Below are 19,781 nucleotides of genomic sequence, written 5' to 3' on the forward strand. Positions count from 1 at the left end.
TTTAGCAGAGCCATCAAAATTAGCTTTTATCCACCCATTTGGAGGTGATTTCCATATCATTCCCTCTTTGTTGGTATTATCTTTAATCTATTTGTATCTCGTTTGATGATTAATTCCCTGGGTGGGAGTTATAGCACACAATTTCAAATTTCTCGAGTGAAAAAGTTGCATAGCATGTTGGTGCAGAGTACTCTTTTAGTAATATTATGTTTGTTTCTAAATTTTAATTAGTTTAATTTTTAGTGTTTGATTAAAAATAATATAATTTGTATGCCTCTAAATATTGTAGATATTGAGTACATGCATATGTGATATTGCTATTTAGATTCAACTATGTAATACATACATACATATTGACATTAATTTGCTTTATAAAAACATGAATTAAATAGTTAATTTTTGTTGTCCATTTCCATTTACGTATGGAATGAAATTCAAGCTATGGTGTACCAACATGAACAAGTGTCCTTCAATAATTTTTTTAGTAGAGATCACCCTCTTAAGGTTTGAGTTTTGTAGATGATATCAAGTGAAAACAAAGGAAAATTTAGAAACATGAAATTTCTGTAGTCTATAGAATTACAATGTAATTGTCTAGATTTTATTACATAATTTTTCAAATCCACAAATACATGAGAATAGAGAACTCTCTCTTATAGAAGAATGAGAAAATCCCTAATAATTCTCTTTTATAAAAGCATTAGAACATGGAAATTGTATACACTAATTTATGATTGTTGATATTCAATTTTGAATATATGTATCTTCTCATCTGTAGTTTTCACTTATGTTTGATTTCTACGCGACTTCACTGAATTTGGTTTTATATTTGATTTAAATGCTTTAAAAAAAAAATTGAAAGCCTTAAACAGTGTCTTCACTATTTTCAAAATATACATTTTAAGTTTGAGAATAGATTCAAACCGAATGAGAGACACTTCACCTGTGACATTTGATGTGTACCTATTTCCAATTAATTGGAAATTATGAACCGTAATGGAGGGCCCATTCCACTTTAAGGGCGATTGCTATCTCGCGAATCTGTGCAGTTTTACTAAACTGGCATCCCGGCCACGTCCAAGGTACGAATCTCACATCACAGCAACATGCCTGTAGCAGAGGATGATCAGAGGAGTAAAAGCCGCGAGAAAGAGAGAAATGGGTACTGCTCAGGGAGAGAAAGGGATGACACCCACATGTATTCTTCACATCGTTATGGAAATGGCGTCGGATTGAACAGCTTAATTGTACGAGGAGAACCAGCAGCGGAAGGCATGAATGAATTCGAGCCAGGAGAAATTCGACAGGCTTCGGCTTCTTATCGGAGGAACAGATTTTCGGATGCTACAGCAGCAGGTTTGGACCACTAGGGTTTTACTGTTATTTTGGTGTTTTTGATACTCGATTCCTCCTCCTTCAGACGCGCCATTGTTCGGAAAAAAAACATGGGTTCCGGGGGCTTTGATTATGTTGCACGGACAGTAATGAGTATTTTCGAGGTTATTTTAGTTCCTGGGATTTTAGTTGGGTTCGACGTTCCAATATGCAAATGCTGGGTTTATGAGAACATGAATTATTAGGATTTATCGGCTTTCCTTGTTGGATTTTTAATTATATAGTATATTTTGAAGGAATGGACTATAAGTGACTGGTTTGTTGTTATTGGCGTTGACATCCTGATGGAGAAATTTGCTGTGCCATTTCTTCCTGGTACATATGAGAATGTCGTTCAAAAAGTGGATAGTAGGACTCATTGATAGCATTGGAAGTTCTATATTATAGAGTGTGAAGGGCTTAGGGATACGTGATGAATATGTGGAGTGTCTAGTTCCCATGACTAACTTTATCTATTATTGGAATATTTTAAAGGTGAAATTAAAAGGATTTAAGCTTTAATGAGGTTGTAAGATTTGAAACCTTTAGCTTTGATTGGGTTTTTAACAACTTTTTGGTTCCAGGCGCTTTGAAGGATTTGGGTCTACCCAATGATGGAACTGAATCTGTGGAGCTTTTGCATTCCCCGAATAACTTTATCTATAATTGGAAGCATTTTTAGCAAGCACGAGATTTGTGACCTCTAGCTTCCATTGTAGTTTGAACGGCGTTATAGGTTTCAGGTATTTGATAAATTCAATCTGCGGACGTTTTACATCTGAAGAATAAGATTGTAGTTAGTTGGAAAATTTAGCCTTCCGAGGGCATGAGTGTGAGATTTGTAAACTTTAGCTTTTGTTAAAGTTTGAATTTTGAAGAAATATTTTTCGGGATCAAGCATTTTTTATTTTTTTTGGCAGTCCCACCAATATTTGTTTTGGGTTACGATGAAAGATAATGCATTATTTTGTAGGGAGCCATTTCCCAAAGATGAGATTTTTAACTTTTTGGAGCCAAATACTATAGAAATATGAATCTAGAAGTTTATAGTAAAACCCTACTCTGCATAAACTGTGGAGACAGAGAGAACTGCATATGTATGTTGTTAGATTTCGGTGCTTCTCAGCCCTAAGAAATGGGCTTTATGGTCAGTACTTATTAGCTTTACTACAAGTTAACAGATTTATACTGCACAAATGAAGACATGCTAGCTATTGAGCTCATAGTGGTGTTCCTCATTTTTTATGCATCTTTCTCAAGATTGATTGATTAGATATTTTCTAAGAGAGCAATGATTAGAAAGCTCCTTTCTTTGACCTTTTATATTATGGATCAGTAGCAGAAACCGCTTGGCAAGAAAGTAGATCCCTTTCAACTCAACCTTAGTTGTCTCTTTTAGGAGTCCTCAATGTCTGTTTCTGTATTGCCGTTTGTCCCCCAGGCCCTGTAGCTTAAATTAAAATCAATTCTGAACACATCTTTCTCTTGGATCTTGATGTGTTTTAGTACATTCTTTACTTCACAATATACTATTGTCATTGGCTGGTTCCAGATTTGCCTCCTAGCATACTTAATAATAATAGTTCTTATTGACCTTATCTTTATATATGCCTGGCCCTTGGGAGCCAATACTGTCTTGTTCTGTGTTGGAGTTTGTCCCCCAAGCTGCATAACTCTAACTTGACAATCAAATCTTAACATCACTTTCTCTTCAATCCTGACATGTTCAAGTTGAAGCTTTTGCTCACAATAGGTTATTGTCATTGCCTTATGGCTGGTCCATTGAATTTGCACCCTAGGAATGCTTTAGTTTTGCCGGGCCTTACCAAGTTTAACTATTTTCCATATGTTCACATTTCTGTGATGCTATTTGATGCAGGAGCATCCTAGGGAAGTCAGCGATCTTGTATGCAAGGGCTTTGTGCTCGAGTTTGTGGAGTTATGATTCGTGCGGTTGGGGATCTTTTCGAGGCACATTGGGGAACCTTCCCTTAATTGCGCATGATGACTGGAGTCATTGTCTTGGAGTTAAGAGCTATTTTAGTGGTTGTTGGTAATGTGTTCCTATTTACTGGCAGACCTTGGAGTTTGTATTCGAGAGCTTCGATCCAAGGGAGTTGGTGTGTGTGCTCTTGGATTTGGATAGTGGGATGGCACATGAACCTATGTCTAGGTGTGCGTAGTCTTATGTGGTCTTATGAGTTAGTTATGCATTGTAAACTTGGGGCCTGTCCTAAGTATTTAATTTGATGTTACGTATTTAATGTTTATAGCCAAGCCGACTTGTGGCTTGAGGGTGTATTTAATATCTATTATGCTAGGCCGACTTGTGGCTTGGTTTAGTATAAGGGTCTTGTCGAGCCTAGAGTCATTGTCATTTGTCATGGAGAATATAAGTAGCTAAGTGGAGCGAAGTTTGAGCAGAGCTAGTAGCTAGGTGTGGCTTGGGAAACAAGATGGTTGCTTGGTGGCTTGTGAGCACAAATTGAGATTCTTCTTGGAGTTCCCTACCAAGTTGTGAATCTGGGCTAGCTAGTGGTTTGGATCTTGCAAGATCTTGCTGAACTTTTATTGCAATTATTGATGTATTTGGTCATAACCCGAAAGGCCTTATAGCCAACCATGTTGGATGAAAATCTTATTATGAGAATTGGCATTGTGTGGATCTAAATCTTTGTGTTATTGTTTACATTGTGTTGTGTGGTTGTTTGCTAGGGGCTAGGACATCTCCTTTGGGGATTCTCCTACCTTGCACTGCATCAAGTGGTATCAGAGCGAAGGTTGGATCTGGTTGATTTGTTGCAGAAGGTTTGCAAAGATCTTGGAAGATGCCTCTGAGACAGTTGGACCCTAGGGCGATTGAAGGTCTCTGTGATGTTGTGGAAGCGAAGATCTCAAAGAAGATTAAAGCAAAATTCTGATCTGAGATGGCGTTGATGAAGAGTGATATGATCGCCGAGATAATAAGAGCTATAGGTGGTGTACCTCGTCATATGGATACCAAAGATGGTTATGAGGAAGCTGCTAAAGACTTTGGGATCAGGTGGTGAAGGTAGATTTGATCGAGTTGAGAGATCTATGGGAAATAGGGCTGTTCAATTTGATAGATCTGGATCTCAGTTGAAGCTTAAGCATAAGATGGAGGTTTCTAAATTTTCAGGTACTTTGAGTCCTGAAGACCTGATTGATTGGATTGGCGAATTGAAAGACTACTTTGAGCTAGAGGATATTGGAGATCCGCTCAGAGTGAGGTTGGCACAAACTAAGCTAAAGGGACATGCTGCTTTATAGTGGAAGGGATTGCAAAGAGACAGAGAAGAGGAATGCAAAATGAAGATCACTAGATGGAGATTGATGGTGACTAAACTAAAGGCTAAGTTCATTCATGTTGATTATGAACTTGAGTTGTTTAAGAAGTTGTAGAATCTGAAACAAAGAGATTATACAGAGGAGTTTTACACATTGACTATTCGGGCTGGACATAGAAAACTGTCTAAGGAGAAGGTGGCTAGATATATTAGCGGTTTGAGATTTAATATTCAAGATGAGATTGGTATATTGAATATTGCTTTGGCTAAGGATGCTTATCAATATGCTCTGAGGGTAGAAGAGAAGCAAGCTGAAGAGGAGACATCAAGGTAATCCTCGAGGGAAGGAGAAGCAAGATCACTTGGTGAAGAACAAACAAATTGCTGAAGATGAACCAAAACCTGTTGAATAGAGGAAGAGAGTAGACAGAGATGTATTTAAAAGCACTTGCTACGGATGTGGTGAAGAAGGACATAGAGCTTATGAATGTCCTAAGGTTGGTGATAGAAGAACTATTGTGGTGCGAGAGGTTGAAGACTTGGTGAATGAACCTGAGCAGGATGGGGAGAATTTGCTGATTCGAAGAGTGTTGCTTGGTAAGAGCACATTGAAACCTTGTTAAAGGAGGAACTTGTTCATGACTTGTAAGTCTGGAGGTAAGATTTGTAATGAGATTGTAGATGGTGGTAGTACTAATAACCTAGTTGTTGAGGAGATGGTTCAGAATCTTGGTTTGAAGAGGATGAGACATCCTTGTCCTTATAGGATTGGCTGGTTACAAGATGAACATGCTTTGGAGGTGAGGGAGCAATGTAATGTCCCCTGTTTAACCAGTTTGGATATATGTTGTCGTTAGCCTACTTCTATGTGGTCCCGGGGGCTAACAAGGACATGGACGGGATCTTGTGGTGTTTTGGCCTAGTCGATTTTGTTCTGGGGCCAACTAAGTTCGTTTGGAGGCATTTACAATGTGACTTACTATTTTTAGTAAGTCAGCCAGGCTAGCCGGATGATAATTTTGATGATGGGGTTGGATGTGTTTTTCTTAGCTCTTTCTAACGAGCTATCATTTGTGGTGTTTCGAGATCATTTGCTATGGAATTTTAATGCCGGAAGTTATTTAATAAAGTAACTTCAATTAAATTAATATTATAAGGTTACTTTATTATATTTTGTATTTTAAAGTGATAAATGGAAACAATATATTAAAATGCAAATATGAGATTTAATCCCACATTGCTTGTGGAGTGGGGGTCGACCCTCTAAGAGGACTTTATATACAGCCATGAATGGGGTGTGGAGATATGAAGAGATTGATGAATTCAAGCTTAGTTTGGTTGGTTTGGTTGCTGGCTTTTGGAGACGAAATCCTCCATTGGTGACAATCCTTTCGCTCTTGGAAGACAGAGTCAAGGGATTTAAGATCTATTAGCTTCATACTGTGTGCATTCAGCTTCAATTTTCAGCTACAGGTAAGATTGAAATTGTTCCATTTCCAAAGGCATATCATTGCAGACATTGAACAGCATGGACAGCAGATTTGGAGGTGAGATTTGGAGCAGGTTTGTGGGTAAACAGTGCTGCTACAGTGCGCGTGAACAGTGCATGTGAATAGTGCGCATGAACAATCCTCATTCTGTGTACTTGGAGGTCATATTTCATACCCTAACCGAGCAGCTATTAGATGGGTTGCTAAACTGGACATCCATCCTCAAATTTCGAACAGCAGCGATCATATTATTTCCAGGTTCTTCTACACCCGATTATAATAGTTCAATGAATGTATAGGTGTCATAATTATAAAGAGTTTTGCATATTCAGTCACTGTGTAACAGTCTTTGCACTACAAACTCAGTCACTTTTGTACACAGCTATATGAAGTTTGTATATCTTGAATAGAGGAATAAGTGTACGGAACATTTAGGATCAGTCCATAAGAACTCTTTACATTGCATATTTGTAGTAGTGTTCAAGTGCCAAGATATTTGTCCTTGCTATTCTTCAGATCATATGGTCATTGTTTGGCAGAGAAGTATTATAACATCTGAACAAGAACTCAGAAATTATAAATCAGACTTTGCACACCAACTGTTTGACAAAATGCTGTTGAATCAAAACTAAAAAATTCAAGGTAGAATTAGTAGGGTATGTTACAGTGGTATCAGAGCTATAAGTCCTGCCATCCTGTGGAGGTCTTATAGGAAATTTGGAACTGGCGGATAGAGGGGAAAGTGTTTTTGTCAAAACACTAAAATCAGAGCATTTATGTTTGAGCATGCGACAGGGGCCTTATAATTTCCGCAATACCAGAGCAAGACAAAGTAGGAGTTCAGACCTGCAAAGCAAACAGTCTAGTTCATCCGTACAGGGGGGTATAGAATCCAGTCATACAGACACAGTGGAGGTATTTTTTGATCAAGACAGCAATATGGGTGACCGAGATGACAGGAATACAAGATTAGGTGGAGGCGGGAATGCCGGTCCAGAGCCTGGAGAGGAAAGATTTTTACAATTATTAGAGACCTTGGCACAGGGACAGCGATTAGCAGAACAAAGGGCACAGGAACAGAATCAGAGATTGGAGCTTATGATGCAGATGATGGCTCGTCAAATGGGGTTGAATGCTAACATGGGTGGAGGTAATAATCAGAATGGTAACAATCAGAATGGGAATAATCAGGATGGGACACATAATGAAGGTGAACAAGTTGGGAACAATTTCGGTCATGCACCCCAGCAAGCTAGGACCGTGAGTTCGAGGCCCATGATTCCCACATTTCCTCCTAGAGCTCCAGAGCAGCCCGTACCAGAACCCCAGATCATTGATATACAGGACCAGTTAAGGAGAGATTGGGAAGCCGGAGGTCCAGATTTTACTGCTGCAATTACCTTTAGGGAGTATATGGATGTGCGGATGAAACATATGCCACGTGGACATGACAGGAACCAGAACTATGAGCTACGGAAGAAAGTAGGGAAACTTCAGTTACCATATTATGATGGCTCGGGGAAGTCTTCAGCAAGAGCTTGGGTTCAAAAGCTTGACACATACTTTCAATTGAACCCTATGCCTGAGGAAGAAGCTATTAAGTACGCAGCAATTCATCTGGAGGGGTTAGCACACGAGTGGTGGCATCATGGTATGGTCACTATGGGTCATGCACACATTACCTCATATGTGGAGTTCACGGAAAGACTGATTGAACGTTTTGATAGGAAGGATCCAGAACTCCATTTCAAGGAGTTAGCTCAGCTTAAACAATGGGGATCATTGGAGACATACATTTCAGAGTTTCAGAAACTTGCAGTGTTAGTAACAGATGTATCTGAACGGAGGATACTGGTTCTATTTATGGATGGGTTAGCTGATCCGTTGAGAGGGTGGATTAAAGCTCTCAACCCTCCCACTTTGCAGGAAGCCATTAAGAAAGCTCGTGACATGGATTCCTCTTCAGCTTCTAAAAATAAATTCCTCGCAAAGAGTTTCCCTTCAAGGAAAGATAAGGACAGGAAACCTTTTCATAGAGAGCCTCCGCCACCTAAGGAGGAAAGTAAGAGGTTGGACAATGAAACACTTAATGATCTCAGGAAGAAGAAGCTTTGTTTTCATTGCAGGGAGCCTTGGGATTTGTCACATAAGTGTCCATTGAAAGCAAAAGCTAAGCAGATGGAGTACTTTTCAGCTGAAGAGTCAGTGGATGGAGATTCAGAGCAGTCATCAGAATCAGATGGAGATGATGATAATTCTTCACATGAGGAAGCACGTAGTGATGGCACGATAGCTCAGTTGTCTAGTATACAGGAGGCCGTCACTTTCAGAGTTAGGGGAACTTTGGATGGACAGAGATTTGTGGCACTCATTGATACAGGGGCAACACATAACTTCATTGATGAGAAGTTTGTGACACGCAGAGGGCTACATACAGAGGAGCATAGGGGATTTAAGGTGATGGTTGCCGATGGCTTCAAAATTGACTGTACCAAGAAAATCTCCAACTTGCAGCTTCGTTTGGGAGATTATGACATGACAGGAGATTTCTTTGTGGTCAACATTGGTGATCAGGATATGGTGCTTGGAATGAACTGGATGAAGTCTCTGGAAGAGTTTACATTTAACCTCCAGAAAATGGAAATGAGGTTTGAGGCAAATGGTAAGAAGATAGTGCTCAGAGGTTTGTCAGATGGGAGACTTCGAGTGGTCTCACTCAAACGAATGCAGAGTTTCTTTAGACATGATCAGGTGCAGTGGGCAACAGAGTTCAAAGTAATGCCTGAGGTGACAGAGCAGCATAAACAGGAGTATCCACCTGATGTACAAAAAATAATAACCAAACATACTAAGGTGTTTGATGAGATACCTCCAGGAAGACCCCCAGATAGGGGAATCGAGCATGTTATTGAGTTAGAGGAAGGGGCTAAGCCAGTTATCATCACACCTTACCGCCACCCCAAGAGATATAAGGATGAAATAGAAAAGGCAATCAAGGAGTTGATTGACATGGGGCACATACGGCCAAGCAAGAGTCCTTTTGCTTCTTCAGTAGTATTGGTGAAGAAGAAGGATGGTACAATGAGGATGTGCATTGATTATAGGGAGCTAAACAAGAAGACAATCAAGAACCGATACCCTATCCCGCGCATCGATGAGCTTATTGATGAATTGCACGGTGCATGCTACTTCTCTAAGATTGATTTGAGATCTGGCTACCACCAGATACGGGTTAGAGAGGGGGATGTGGAGAAGACAGCTTTTAGATGCCACTACGGACATTTTGAGTTCTTAGTCATGCCTTTCGGGTTGACTAATGCTCCCGCCACTTTCCAGTCCTGTATGAATAGAGTGTTCAGAGATCAGCTGAGGAATTTTGTGTTGATATTCTTTGATGATATACTGATATACAGCCATACTTGGGAGGAACATTTGAAGCATATTGATACAGTGCTCAGTATTCTAGAGAGGGAGTCATTATATGCCAAGATGAGTAAATGCGAGTTCGGGATGACAGAGTTGCTCTATCTAGGGCATATTATTAGTGCAGGAAGTGTTCGGGTTGACCCAGACAAGATCAGGGCCATTCTGGATTGGCCACCGCCGAGGAACACTTCACAACTCAAGGGATTTCTCGGGCTTTGTGGGTTCTACCGCAGATTTGTGAAGGGATTTTCACAGATAGCAGCACCCCTTACAGATTTGACACGGAGAGACAGTTTCAAGTGGTCAGAGAGGGCTCAGGATTGTTTTGACAGGTTCAAGGAGCTGATGAGTACGTGTCCTGTTTTAGCCATTCCAGATTTCACCAGGCCTTTTGAGCTGCAGTGTGATGCCTCGGGAGAGGGCGTAGGAGCTGTCCTCATGCAGGACAAACATCCCATCGCATATGAGAGCAGGAAATTACGAGGTGTTGAGAGAACTTACAGCATCTATGACAAAGAAATGCTAGCAATCATGCACGCGCTAGCTAAGTTCAGGCAATATTTAGCAGGGAGCCGATTCACAGTAAAAACAGATCATAACAGCTTGAAACACTTCCTTGGGCAGAAGGATCTTAATGACAGGCAACAGAAATGGGTGAGTAAGTTACAAGCTTATGATTTCGACATAGTCTACGTCAAAGGGAAGAAAAATATTGTCGCAGATGCTTTATCCAGAAGGCCTCATTTGCTTGCTGTTGGGATAGTCATAGATGATTGGAGAGAGTTGATCTTGGCAGAGTATGCCAAGGATAGTTGGGCATCTAGTATTATTGAAGGAACTATTCAGGATAGCCGATACACTGTTGTAAATGATCTGATCATCTACAAGGAAAGGATTTATTTAGTACCCGGGTCTGCTATGAAGCAGAAGATTTTGAGGGCGTTTCATGATTCACCATTAGCAGGACATCCTGGATTCTTTAAGACATATCGGCAGGTGAGAGAGCGCTTCACTTGGAAAGGACTCAAAACAGAGGTGCTTCAATTTGTTAGAGAGTGCCAAGTATGTCAGCAGAACAAACAGGAACATTCCTTTCCAGGTGGTTTACTACAGCCCCTACCCATACCAGAGAAGAAGTGGGATAGCATTTCCATGGATTTCATCACAGGCCTCCCCAAGGCACAGGGTCGGGATTGTATCTTTGTTGTGGTAGACAGATTGACGAAATTTGCACATTTTTTTGCAATTTCGTCTACGTATTCAGCAACACAAACAGCAGAACTATTTTTTCGAGAGGTATTCAGACTACATGGGATACCAAGAAGCATAGTCAGTGACAGAGACAGCAGATTTATGAGCCACTTTTGGCAGGAGTTGTTCAAGTTATGTGGAACAGAGCTCACTCCGAGTACCAGTTACCACCCCCAAACTGATGGGCAAACAGAGATAGTGAACAAGTGGGTTGAGGGATATCTCCGAAACTATATTGCAGGGCAGCAGAGGGCTTGGGTGAAGTGGCTACATCTAGGGGAGTACTGCTATAATACCTCTTACCATATGTCTATTCAAATGTCCCCTTTTATGGCACTATACGGGTATGATGCTCCTAATTTCTTGGATTTGTTATTTGGGGACAGTAGGGTGCCTAAGGCCAAGGATCTTTTGCAAGAGTGTCAGGACATTATGCGATCCTTGAAGGAAAACTTGCAAAAGGCACAAAATCAGCAGAAGCAATATGCTGATCAGCACAGGGTTGAGAGGTCTTTTGAGGTGGGAGACATGGTGTACCTCATGTTACAGCCGTATAGGCAGTCCTCTCTCAAGAGGAGTGGAACAGAGAAATTGAAACCGCGCTACTATGGACCATTCAGAGTAATCAGGAGAGTGGGCGAGGTAGCTTATGAGTTGGAACTGCCTGCAGACAGTAAAGTGCATAATGTGTTCCATGTGTCACGCCTTAAAAAGGCATTGGGGCACAATGTGGTGCCTTCAGTAGTATTGCCACCTCTCGATGATGAGGGAAAGCTTATCTTGGTTCCTGAAGCTATACTTGACACCCGGGAGAGGGTGCTTCGCAGGAGGACTATCAGGGAGTACCTAGTGAAGTGGAGGAACCTACCTATTGAGGATGCAACATGGGAGGCAGAGCAGGTTCTTCAACATCCAGAGTTGAGATTGCTTGGGGACAAGCAATTTCAAGAGGGGCGGACTGTAATGTCCCCTGTTTAACCAGTTTGGATATATGTTGTCGTTAGCCTACTTCTATGTGGTCCCGGGGGCTAACAAGGACATGGACGGGATCTTGTGGTGTTTTGGCCTAGTCGATTTTGTTCTGGGGCCAACTAAGTTCGTTTGGAGGCATTTACAATGTGACTTACTATTTTTAGTAAGTCAGCCAGGCTAGCCGGATGATAATTTTGATGATGGGGTTGGATGTGTTTTTCTTAGCTCTTTCTAACGAGCTATCATTTGTGGTGTTTCGAGATCATTTGCTATGGAATTTTAATGCCGGAAGTTATTTAATAAAGTAACTTCAATTAAATTAATATTATAAGGTTACTTTATTATATTTTGTATTTTAAAGTGATAAATGGAAACAATATATTAAAATGCAAATATGAGATTTAATCCCACATTGCTTGTGGAGTGGGGGTCGACCCTCTAAGAGGACTTTATATACAGCCATGAATGGGGTGTGGAGATATGAAGAGATTGATGAATTCAAGCTTAGTTTGGTTGGTTTGGTTGCTGGCTTTTGGAGACGAAATCCTCCATTGGTGACAATCCTTTCGCTCTTGGAAGACAGAGTCAAGGGATTTAAGATCTATTAGCTTCATACTGTGTGCATTCAGCTTCAATTTTCAGCTACAGGTAAGATTGAAATTGTTCCATTTCCAAAGGCATATCATTGCAGACATTGAACAGCATGGACAGCAGATTTGGAGGTGAGATTTGGAGCAGGTTTGTGGGTAAACAGTGCTGCTACAGTGCGCGTGAACAGTGCATGTGAATAGTGCGCATGAACAATCCTCATTCTGTGTACTTGGAGGTCATATTTCATACCCTAACCGAGCAGCTATTAGATGGGTTGCTAAACTGGACATCCATCCTCAAATTTCGAACAGCAGCGATCATATTATTTCCAGGTTCTTCTACACCCGATTATAATAGTTCAATGAATGTATAGGTGTCATAATTATAAAGAGTTTTGCATATTCAGTCACTGTGTAACAGTCTTTGCACTACAAACTCAGTCACTTTTGTACACAGCTATATGAAGTTTGTATATCTTGAATAGAGGAATAAGTGTACGGAACATTTAGGATCAGTCCATAAGAACTCTTTACATTGCATATTTGTAGTAGTGTTCAAGTGCCAAGATATTTGTCCTTGCTATTCTTCAGATCATATGGTCATTGTTTGGCAGAGAAGTATTATAACATCTGAACAAGAACTCAGAAATTATAAATCAGACTTTGCACACCAACTGTTTGACAAAATGCTGTTGAATCAAAACTAAAAAATTCAAGGTAGAATTAGTAGGGTATGTTACAAGCAATGTCTTGTTGATTTCCAAATTGGGTAGTATAAGGATCAAGTGTTGTGTGATATTGTGGACATGAGTAGTTGTCACATACTACTTGGTAGACCTTGGCAGTATGATTGCAGGGTTGTGCATGATTGAGAATGTGTTTACTGTTGAGAAGGGTGGCAGGAAGCATTCCTCGATTCCTTTGCAGAATGAAGAACTTGGTAGAAGTAACCAGAGTATTGGTAGCCGAGTTGAGTTGAAGGATTTTGAGGGGGTTAGAGATCAGTGTGGAAGGCAGATCTGTTGCACACCGAAGACAGTTGCAGAAGTGGAATAAAGGCAAGAGTGTACAAATTGGTGTGGTGGACAACATGTATGTGAAGAACCGGTTCAGGTTTTATGTGTTGAACCCTGAAAGATGTTCTTCCAGCTGTTAAGTACTTCTTTTCTTCTCACTTGGGGTGTCTGATGCAAGGGCATCCTAGGGAAGTCAGCGATCCTGTATGCAGGGGCTTTGTACTCGAGTTTGTAGAGTTATGATTCACACGGTTGGGGCTCTGTTTGAGGCATATTGGGGAACCTTTCGTTAAGTGCGCGTGATGATGGTTGTCATCATCTTGGAGTTAGAGCTATTTTAGTGGTTGCTGGTAATGTGTTCCTATTTATTGGTAGACCTTGGAGTTTGTATTCACGAGCTTTGATCCAAGGGAGTTGGTGTGTGCGCTCTTGGATTTGGATAGTGGGATGGCATGTGAACCTATGTCTAAGTGTGTGTATTCTTATGTGGTCTTATAAGTTAGTTATGCACTGTAAACTTGAAGCCTGTCATAAGTATTTAATTTAATGTTTGTAGCCAAGCCGACTTGTGGCTTGGTTTAATATAAGTAGAGGGTCTTGTGGAGCCTGAGTCATTGTCATCTGTCATGGAGAAGATGAGTAGCTAAGAGGAGCGAAGTTTGAGAAGAGCTAGTAGCTGAGTGTGGCTTGGGAAACAAGAAGGTTGCTTGGTGGCTTGCGAGCATGAGTTGAGATTCTTCTTGGAGTTCCCTACGAGGTTGCGAATCTCGGTGAGCTAGTGGTTTGGATCTAGTGAGATCTTGCTGAACTTTTATTGTAATTGTTGATGTATTTGGCCGTAGCCCGGAAGGCTTTACAGCTGGGCATGTTGGATCAAAATCTTATTATGAGAATTGGCTTTGTGTGGATCTCAATTTCTGTGTGGTTGTTTCTTGGGGGCTAGGACATCTCCTTTGGGGATTTTCCTGCCTTGCACTGTGTCACTATTGTTAGGCTTATTTGCCTGCTTTCACAATCACACATTAAGCATGAGCAGTGCACATTGTGATCTAACTGGAAAGAGGAAGTCTTTCCTCTTAGCTCTTTTGCTTCAGCATCTAATTTAAGTGATTTAACTTGTCATCATTTGAATTGGCTGAGTTTCTTTGAGAAGAGCATAATTATGCCAAATAAAAATCTTTAGGAAACATTAGCAGTTGATTTGACTTTGATCTGAAAGCCACTCTATGGATGTTATCATGGCATTAAGCTTTTGGTCTATCATGAAACATTATTCTGAGAGCTATCATATTATTTATATTCTAATTATGTGTGTATGTTAGTGTAAGAATGGAAACAAAATTACACCTGGTTTTACACCTGTTCCATAATACCTGTCCTGCCTTTAGCTCAAGGGTGTCTATTAGGAGCTAGTATCTTTTTATATGATTTACTCTAACAAGCCTTCAGTCTCAGTGATTTTTAAAAAAATTGGATTCACACTTATTAATGCTCATGAATCAAACGGGCTTATGCCGTATCTTTTATAGGTGTGTTCTGAAAAACTCTTAAAGTTTGACTTGTAAGTTAACATGCCTTAAGACAAAATGACCAATACACGTACTTTAAATCTTATAGTATACAGGAACTCTTAATTTGATAAAGTGATAGTGTGCAAAAGGTAATCAGTGTTGAGTGAAGGTTGAATATATTTTGGGAGTAAATATCAGGACTGGAATACGATAGAGAATGTTGTATGGAGAAAGAAAAGTATGTTATAATTTCATAAAAACCCCAAGGAAGCAGCATTGGCATAAATTAATGATATTCATTGTTTTAGAGGAGTGGCTACATAATTGCACATTTTACCCAAAGATCACATCCTGTCCTGCTTCTGCAAATCCTATTAAAACAATAAAGGTTGGTCTTTTAAGATTTTATTGGGAACAACAGAAAATGGGAGAGCATGAAATATCATTTAAATTTGAGTGCAAAGAGGGGCACAGCATTTTGTATAATTTCATAGTGGAAATGTTTTGCAAATCTAACATCGAGATAAGGTGGTTCTCATTCATTCTGTTATTAAACAGGAGCTGATAAGCACATGAAGATGCAAGCAGTGCATTTTATAGAGTTTCTTTTAGAATAAAAATTTGCACTCAGTCAAAGATTGCAACAATGTAACAGGGAATTGACGCAGAAACATGTCTACGCTGTGACAGTAATATGTGTTCTTCTTCTGGTTTTGTCTGCAAGATATGAGTATAATTGGATTGTTTCCATATTGGTAGTCCTGTTGATACACATATGAAGCAGGTTGTTAGCTGTAAAAACTGGAAGCGCCGTGAAGGAACAGAAATGGTTTTAAGTGGAGTAATGGAATACCACTGGGTTCTTGCTTTAAGATGTACTTTTTTACTTGGACTTTCAAATGGTGTGACCTGTTACTTGCCAAGAAAGAGTTCTGTCTATTTTATTGCTTAAACTGATATTCAACTCCAAGGGTTATAACTGGAACTGAAATATTTTTTTGTGAAAAGAACATTTGAAAATTTGAAATGATAAGCTGGCGAGAGGTATGTTGTTGGTTTCTAATTAGCAGAGTGCTTTTGAAAGTAAATGTGATAATCACAACCATCTGTAGCAGTTCTAATGTATTATGATAATATTATTCTCATTTGGATTTCAAGGGCAAATTTCTAGTTGTCTGTTCCTAGAATATGAAGATGCGTATTCTGGATTCAATTGTGTGCCATATTTTTGCATCAATGTTTCGAATCACACTCTGTGATCCATCATCAGGATATGAAAAGCTGGAGGAGGAAAAAATGTAACACACTCTTCTTGAAAGTGACATGGCCCTAGCAGCATCTGTAAGCTGCAGCTGCAATCTTTAAGTTAAAAGCAATTCATAGTAGTATAGGTCCGCATCTTTACTAGGCAAAATTCACATTTAAGTGCAAACAACTAAAACTTGAAAAATGATAGTTTCACAGTTTACCTTGTCATTGTCAATGCAATCATCTGAAAAGGATTGTAATAGACAGAATTGATTCTTGTGGAGATTCTTCATTCTGTAGTCGCAATAAACAATGGGATATTTTGGGCTTTGAAAATTAGCAAGATTTAAGAGGCGAAGGGTTTTGAAATATTGTGTAATTCCACGTGAGAAGATGCATGTTGGAATTAGTTGTATAGTGTACACGGTTATGTGCTATTGCAGGTAGTTTAGGGAAGGGAGAATTGGATACTGTGAAACTGTTTGATCTCTTTTAATGGTCAAAATTATACCCTTTAAATCATTCAATTTTCAAAGAGAACATCTGCAGCCTCAACTTTAATGTTGAAATCTTCTTTGATCTGTATGATGCAGGATGAGAGTTCAGTTTGTGCAGTTGCAGAAGACCAACTTTTGTCTCCACGATGCATATGAAAAATTAGAGAATGGAATCAGGGGAAAGTTATGTTAAGTTCATGAAATGTGTGAAATGGCATGAATCGTCTCCTTTTGCTATTATCAGATGTACTTATGAAAGAACTAGGACTGTACATGTTCTTAATCAATTGAGGTGCCCAACTACCTTTCAAGATCCTAGCTAGTCGGAACTGTTTACATCCTGCTGTTTGGTCTTTTGCTATTGATTCATATTGATGAGTACAGAGACTTGGGTGTGGTCTATCCATATGCTTTTATTATTGGGATGCTTGTGTTGAGGCAAGCAAACGATAGAATTATATAGTCAGGAGAGTCATTGTCTCAACAAGCTGGTTTGTGTATTGCATTGTTATTGAGAAACGTTTTTAAAAGGGTTGGGCTTATTGGCACTGTTCTGGAAGGATGTTGTTTAGAGATCAGGTGGGCAGAGGAACATACAACTAATTATAATTCTTGCTAGTATTCTCAGTTCACAATTGGAGCTGGTATATATATTCAATGGTTATTGAAAGACAGTCTAAAAGGGTGAACTTATTAACTCTGACTTGGAAGATGGCTTTTGCAATTCAGTTACAGAGATGATCATATGCCTAAGTGAGTTCTTCCTGGTATTCATGGTTTGCAAGTGGATGGGAACTGGTATTAGTGTTTGTAGTGGAGAGGAGTATAGACCTGAGCACAGTTTTTATTGATATCTTGAATTTATAAGTGAAGAAGACCATATCCTTAAGTGAAATTCCTGCTTCATGAAATCATAGATGGGGTTTCAGGATTGTTGTGTGGAGTTTGCATGCATCTAAATGAATGAGAGATCTCAGAGTGCAGGTAAAAGAGATGTCATGTGAATGAATTTCTGGTTGGTGTAGATAGTTATACAGCTGGAATTTTACAAATGTGGTATGGAATCATTTCATTGGCCTCTAGCAATCACTGTTCTCTCAGTGAGGCAGGGAAAGGGGTTCAGGTAGGAGAATTTCTTTCTTATAGTAAACTCATTTGAATCTATTCGATAATATAACAGAGCCAGGGACTGGTTTTAAGTTTGTTGCTAATGAATGACTCTATATATTAGGTATTGTGTCTTGCTTTCAACTTAAATTGTTTTATTCACTAATACTGTAACTGTTGCAGGTTATGATATGGAAGTAAGGAGGGATTATCTTCGTGCAGGTTCACGTTCCCCTCTGCATAGGACCCCAGAGCGTTATGAACGTGATTATGATCAAATTGCTCCTCACCGTGATGGAAGGTTCAGGGGAGGCAGAGGTCATGGTAGGTTTGAATATCAGCCTGCCCCTCAGAATCCCCCCCGGAGTATGGGAAGAGGTGCACCATATTATGGAAGAGAGTTTTCTGAGACAGGTTGTGGTTATGCTGAGCCATTCAATCCAGAAGGAGAAAGCATGAGGAGAAATGATCCCAATGTAACACCAAGGGAAGGAGATTGGATATGCTCAGAGCCCACGTAAGTTCATAGTTTTTAAGTAATTGCTGGTTTCTGCTGCCTGTCATTTTTGTGCTGAGCACAACACTTTCTTGATTCTTCTCTTGCTTCAGTCCACTCTTTACACCCATCATACCCTCTTTCTTCTTCACCTTGGCACAGGTCTGCTACTTGACTGTGTATATGAGTATATGATTCATTCGATTACACCCCATGTATGATATGACAAACCTACTGTTGACTAACAATTTTTAGTTTAATTTAATATGTGGAATGACTTCTTTTTTTCTAATTTATTTAAACATTTTTGAGATTTTGTTTCACAGGTGTGGGAATCTCAACTTTGCAAGGAGAAAAGAATGTAACAAATGTGATAGGCCACGCAGTTACATGGCTCCTTTTGGCATGGGTGCAGGTGGTCCCCCCGGAAGGTACCCAGTACCACGGCCACCTTTCATGGGCAGTCCTCCAATGGGACGTGGCCCAGGACGAGGGATGAGTGACTTTAGACCAACACGTAGTGGTCGAGGCAGAGATTGCCCCAGAGTATTTGATCAAATGCCACCTCCAAGACTGCGCGAATGGTCACCACCAGACTTATATTCTGGGAGAGAGACTAAGGAAAGACAGGATTATGATGACCATTACAATTATAAGGGAAGAGAAAGACCTGAGAAGATTTCTCCTGTAGGCAGAGGGCCAATGATTGACCACAGAGACAAAATACAAGAGGGCCGGAAAGGTGACCGTGATGTAGAACCTATTATGGATCACAGATACAGAATAAGGGAGGATCGGTTTCATGACAGAAGAGGTGATCGTGATGCAGGAAGTGGTGATTGGCGGCCACCATCACCTCTTCGTTGTGGCCGATTGGGAAAAGATTCAAGGGAGCACAGTCGTTCTCCTGTTAGGATTCCGAGAAACTATAATAGGGATTCATATGTGGATGGGCATAGAAGAGACGGTAGAAGGGACAGACGGCATGATGGCTACTAGAATCAACGTTTTATGGGGTTGAATATCTCTATTTGTCCTTTTGAGTATGACGCTTGATCAGATGGAAGTTTCCTTGATTAGATTGTCTAACAGCTATTGCATTGTTTGGCAGACATTGTGTTTTTTCTGTAATTTAGTTGTTGCACGGTACCAAAGATAAAGTGCTTTCATGAATAGTAGCTGAACATAATGATAAATGATCACCTCTTTATCTAATACTAAAGATTAGTAGGTTTTCCTGTGTATAACAACTGACACGACTTCTAGCTTCTGTTACTGGATTCATTGAGTTGCATAAAGATCATTTCTGATGTTAGATACAAAAACTGATTTTTTGTCCATTTACTTTTGAAATCTGAATCTGTATAATTTCCCGTATAGATTTTAATGGCCAGGTTTTGGGAGATTATATTTTATTTTTGTGTTTGGCTGGTCTAGACCTCATTCAAGTTGCTTTAAGAACATTCATAGAATAACTGAAAAACACTTTATCTAT

The 19,781-nt window shown here is 39.8% G+C and overlaps 1 protein-coding gene across 1 annotated transcript; it reads left to right on the plus strand.

Moving 5' to 3' along the window:
- The first annotated feature begins 920 nt into the window (after positions 1 to 920).
- LOC149568728 (uncharacterized) lies at positions 921 to 19,536 on the plus strand. Its single transcript, XM_089821616.1, has 3 exons — positions 921 to 1,356; positions 17,974 to 18,307; positions 18,613 to 19,536. Exons 1-3 carry the CDS (start codon positions 1,107 to 1,109, stop codon positions 19,283 to 19,285), a joined length of 1,257 nt encoding a protein of 418 aa, XP_089677742.1. The 5' UTR covers positions 921 to 1,106; the 3' UTR covers positions 19,286 to 19,536.
- Positions 19,537 to 19,781: the final 245 nt, after the last annotated feature.

The sequence above is a fragment of the Cupressus sempervirens genome, chromosome 3, assembly GCF_028749045.1.
Source record: "Cupressus sempervirens isolate cs-2001-9-10 chromosome 3, ASM2874904v1, whole genome shotgun sequence".
NCBI lineage: Eukaryota > Viridiplantae > Streptophyta > Pinopsida > Cupressales > Cupressaceae > Cupressus > Cupressus sempervirens.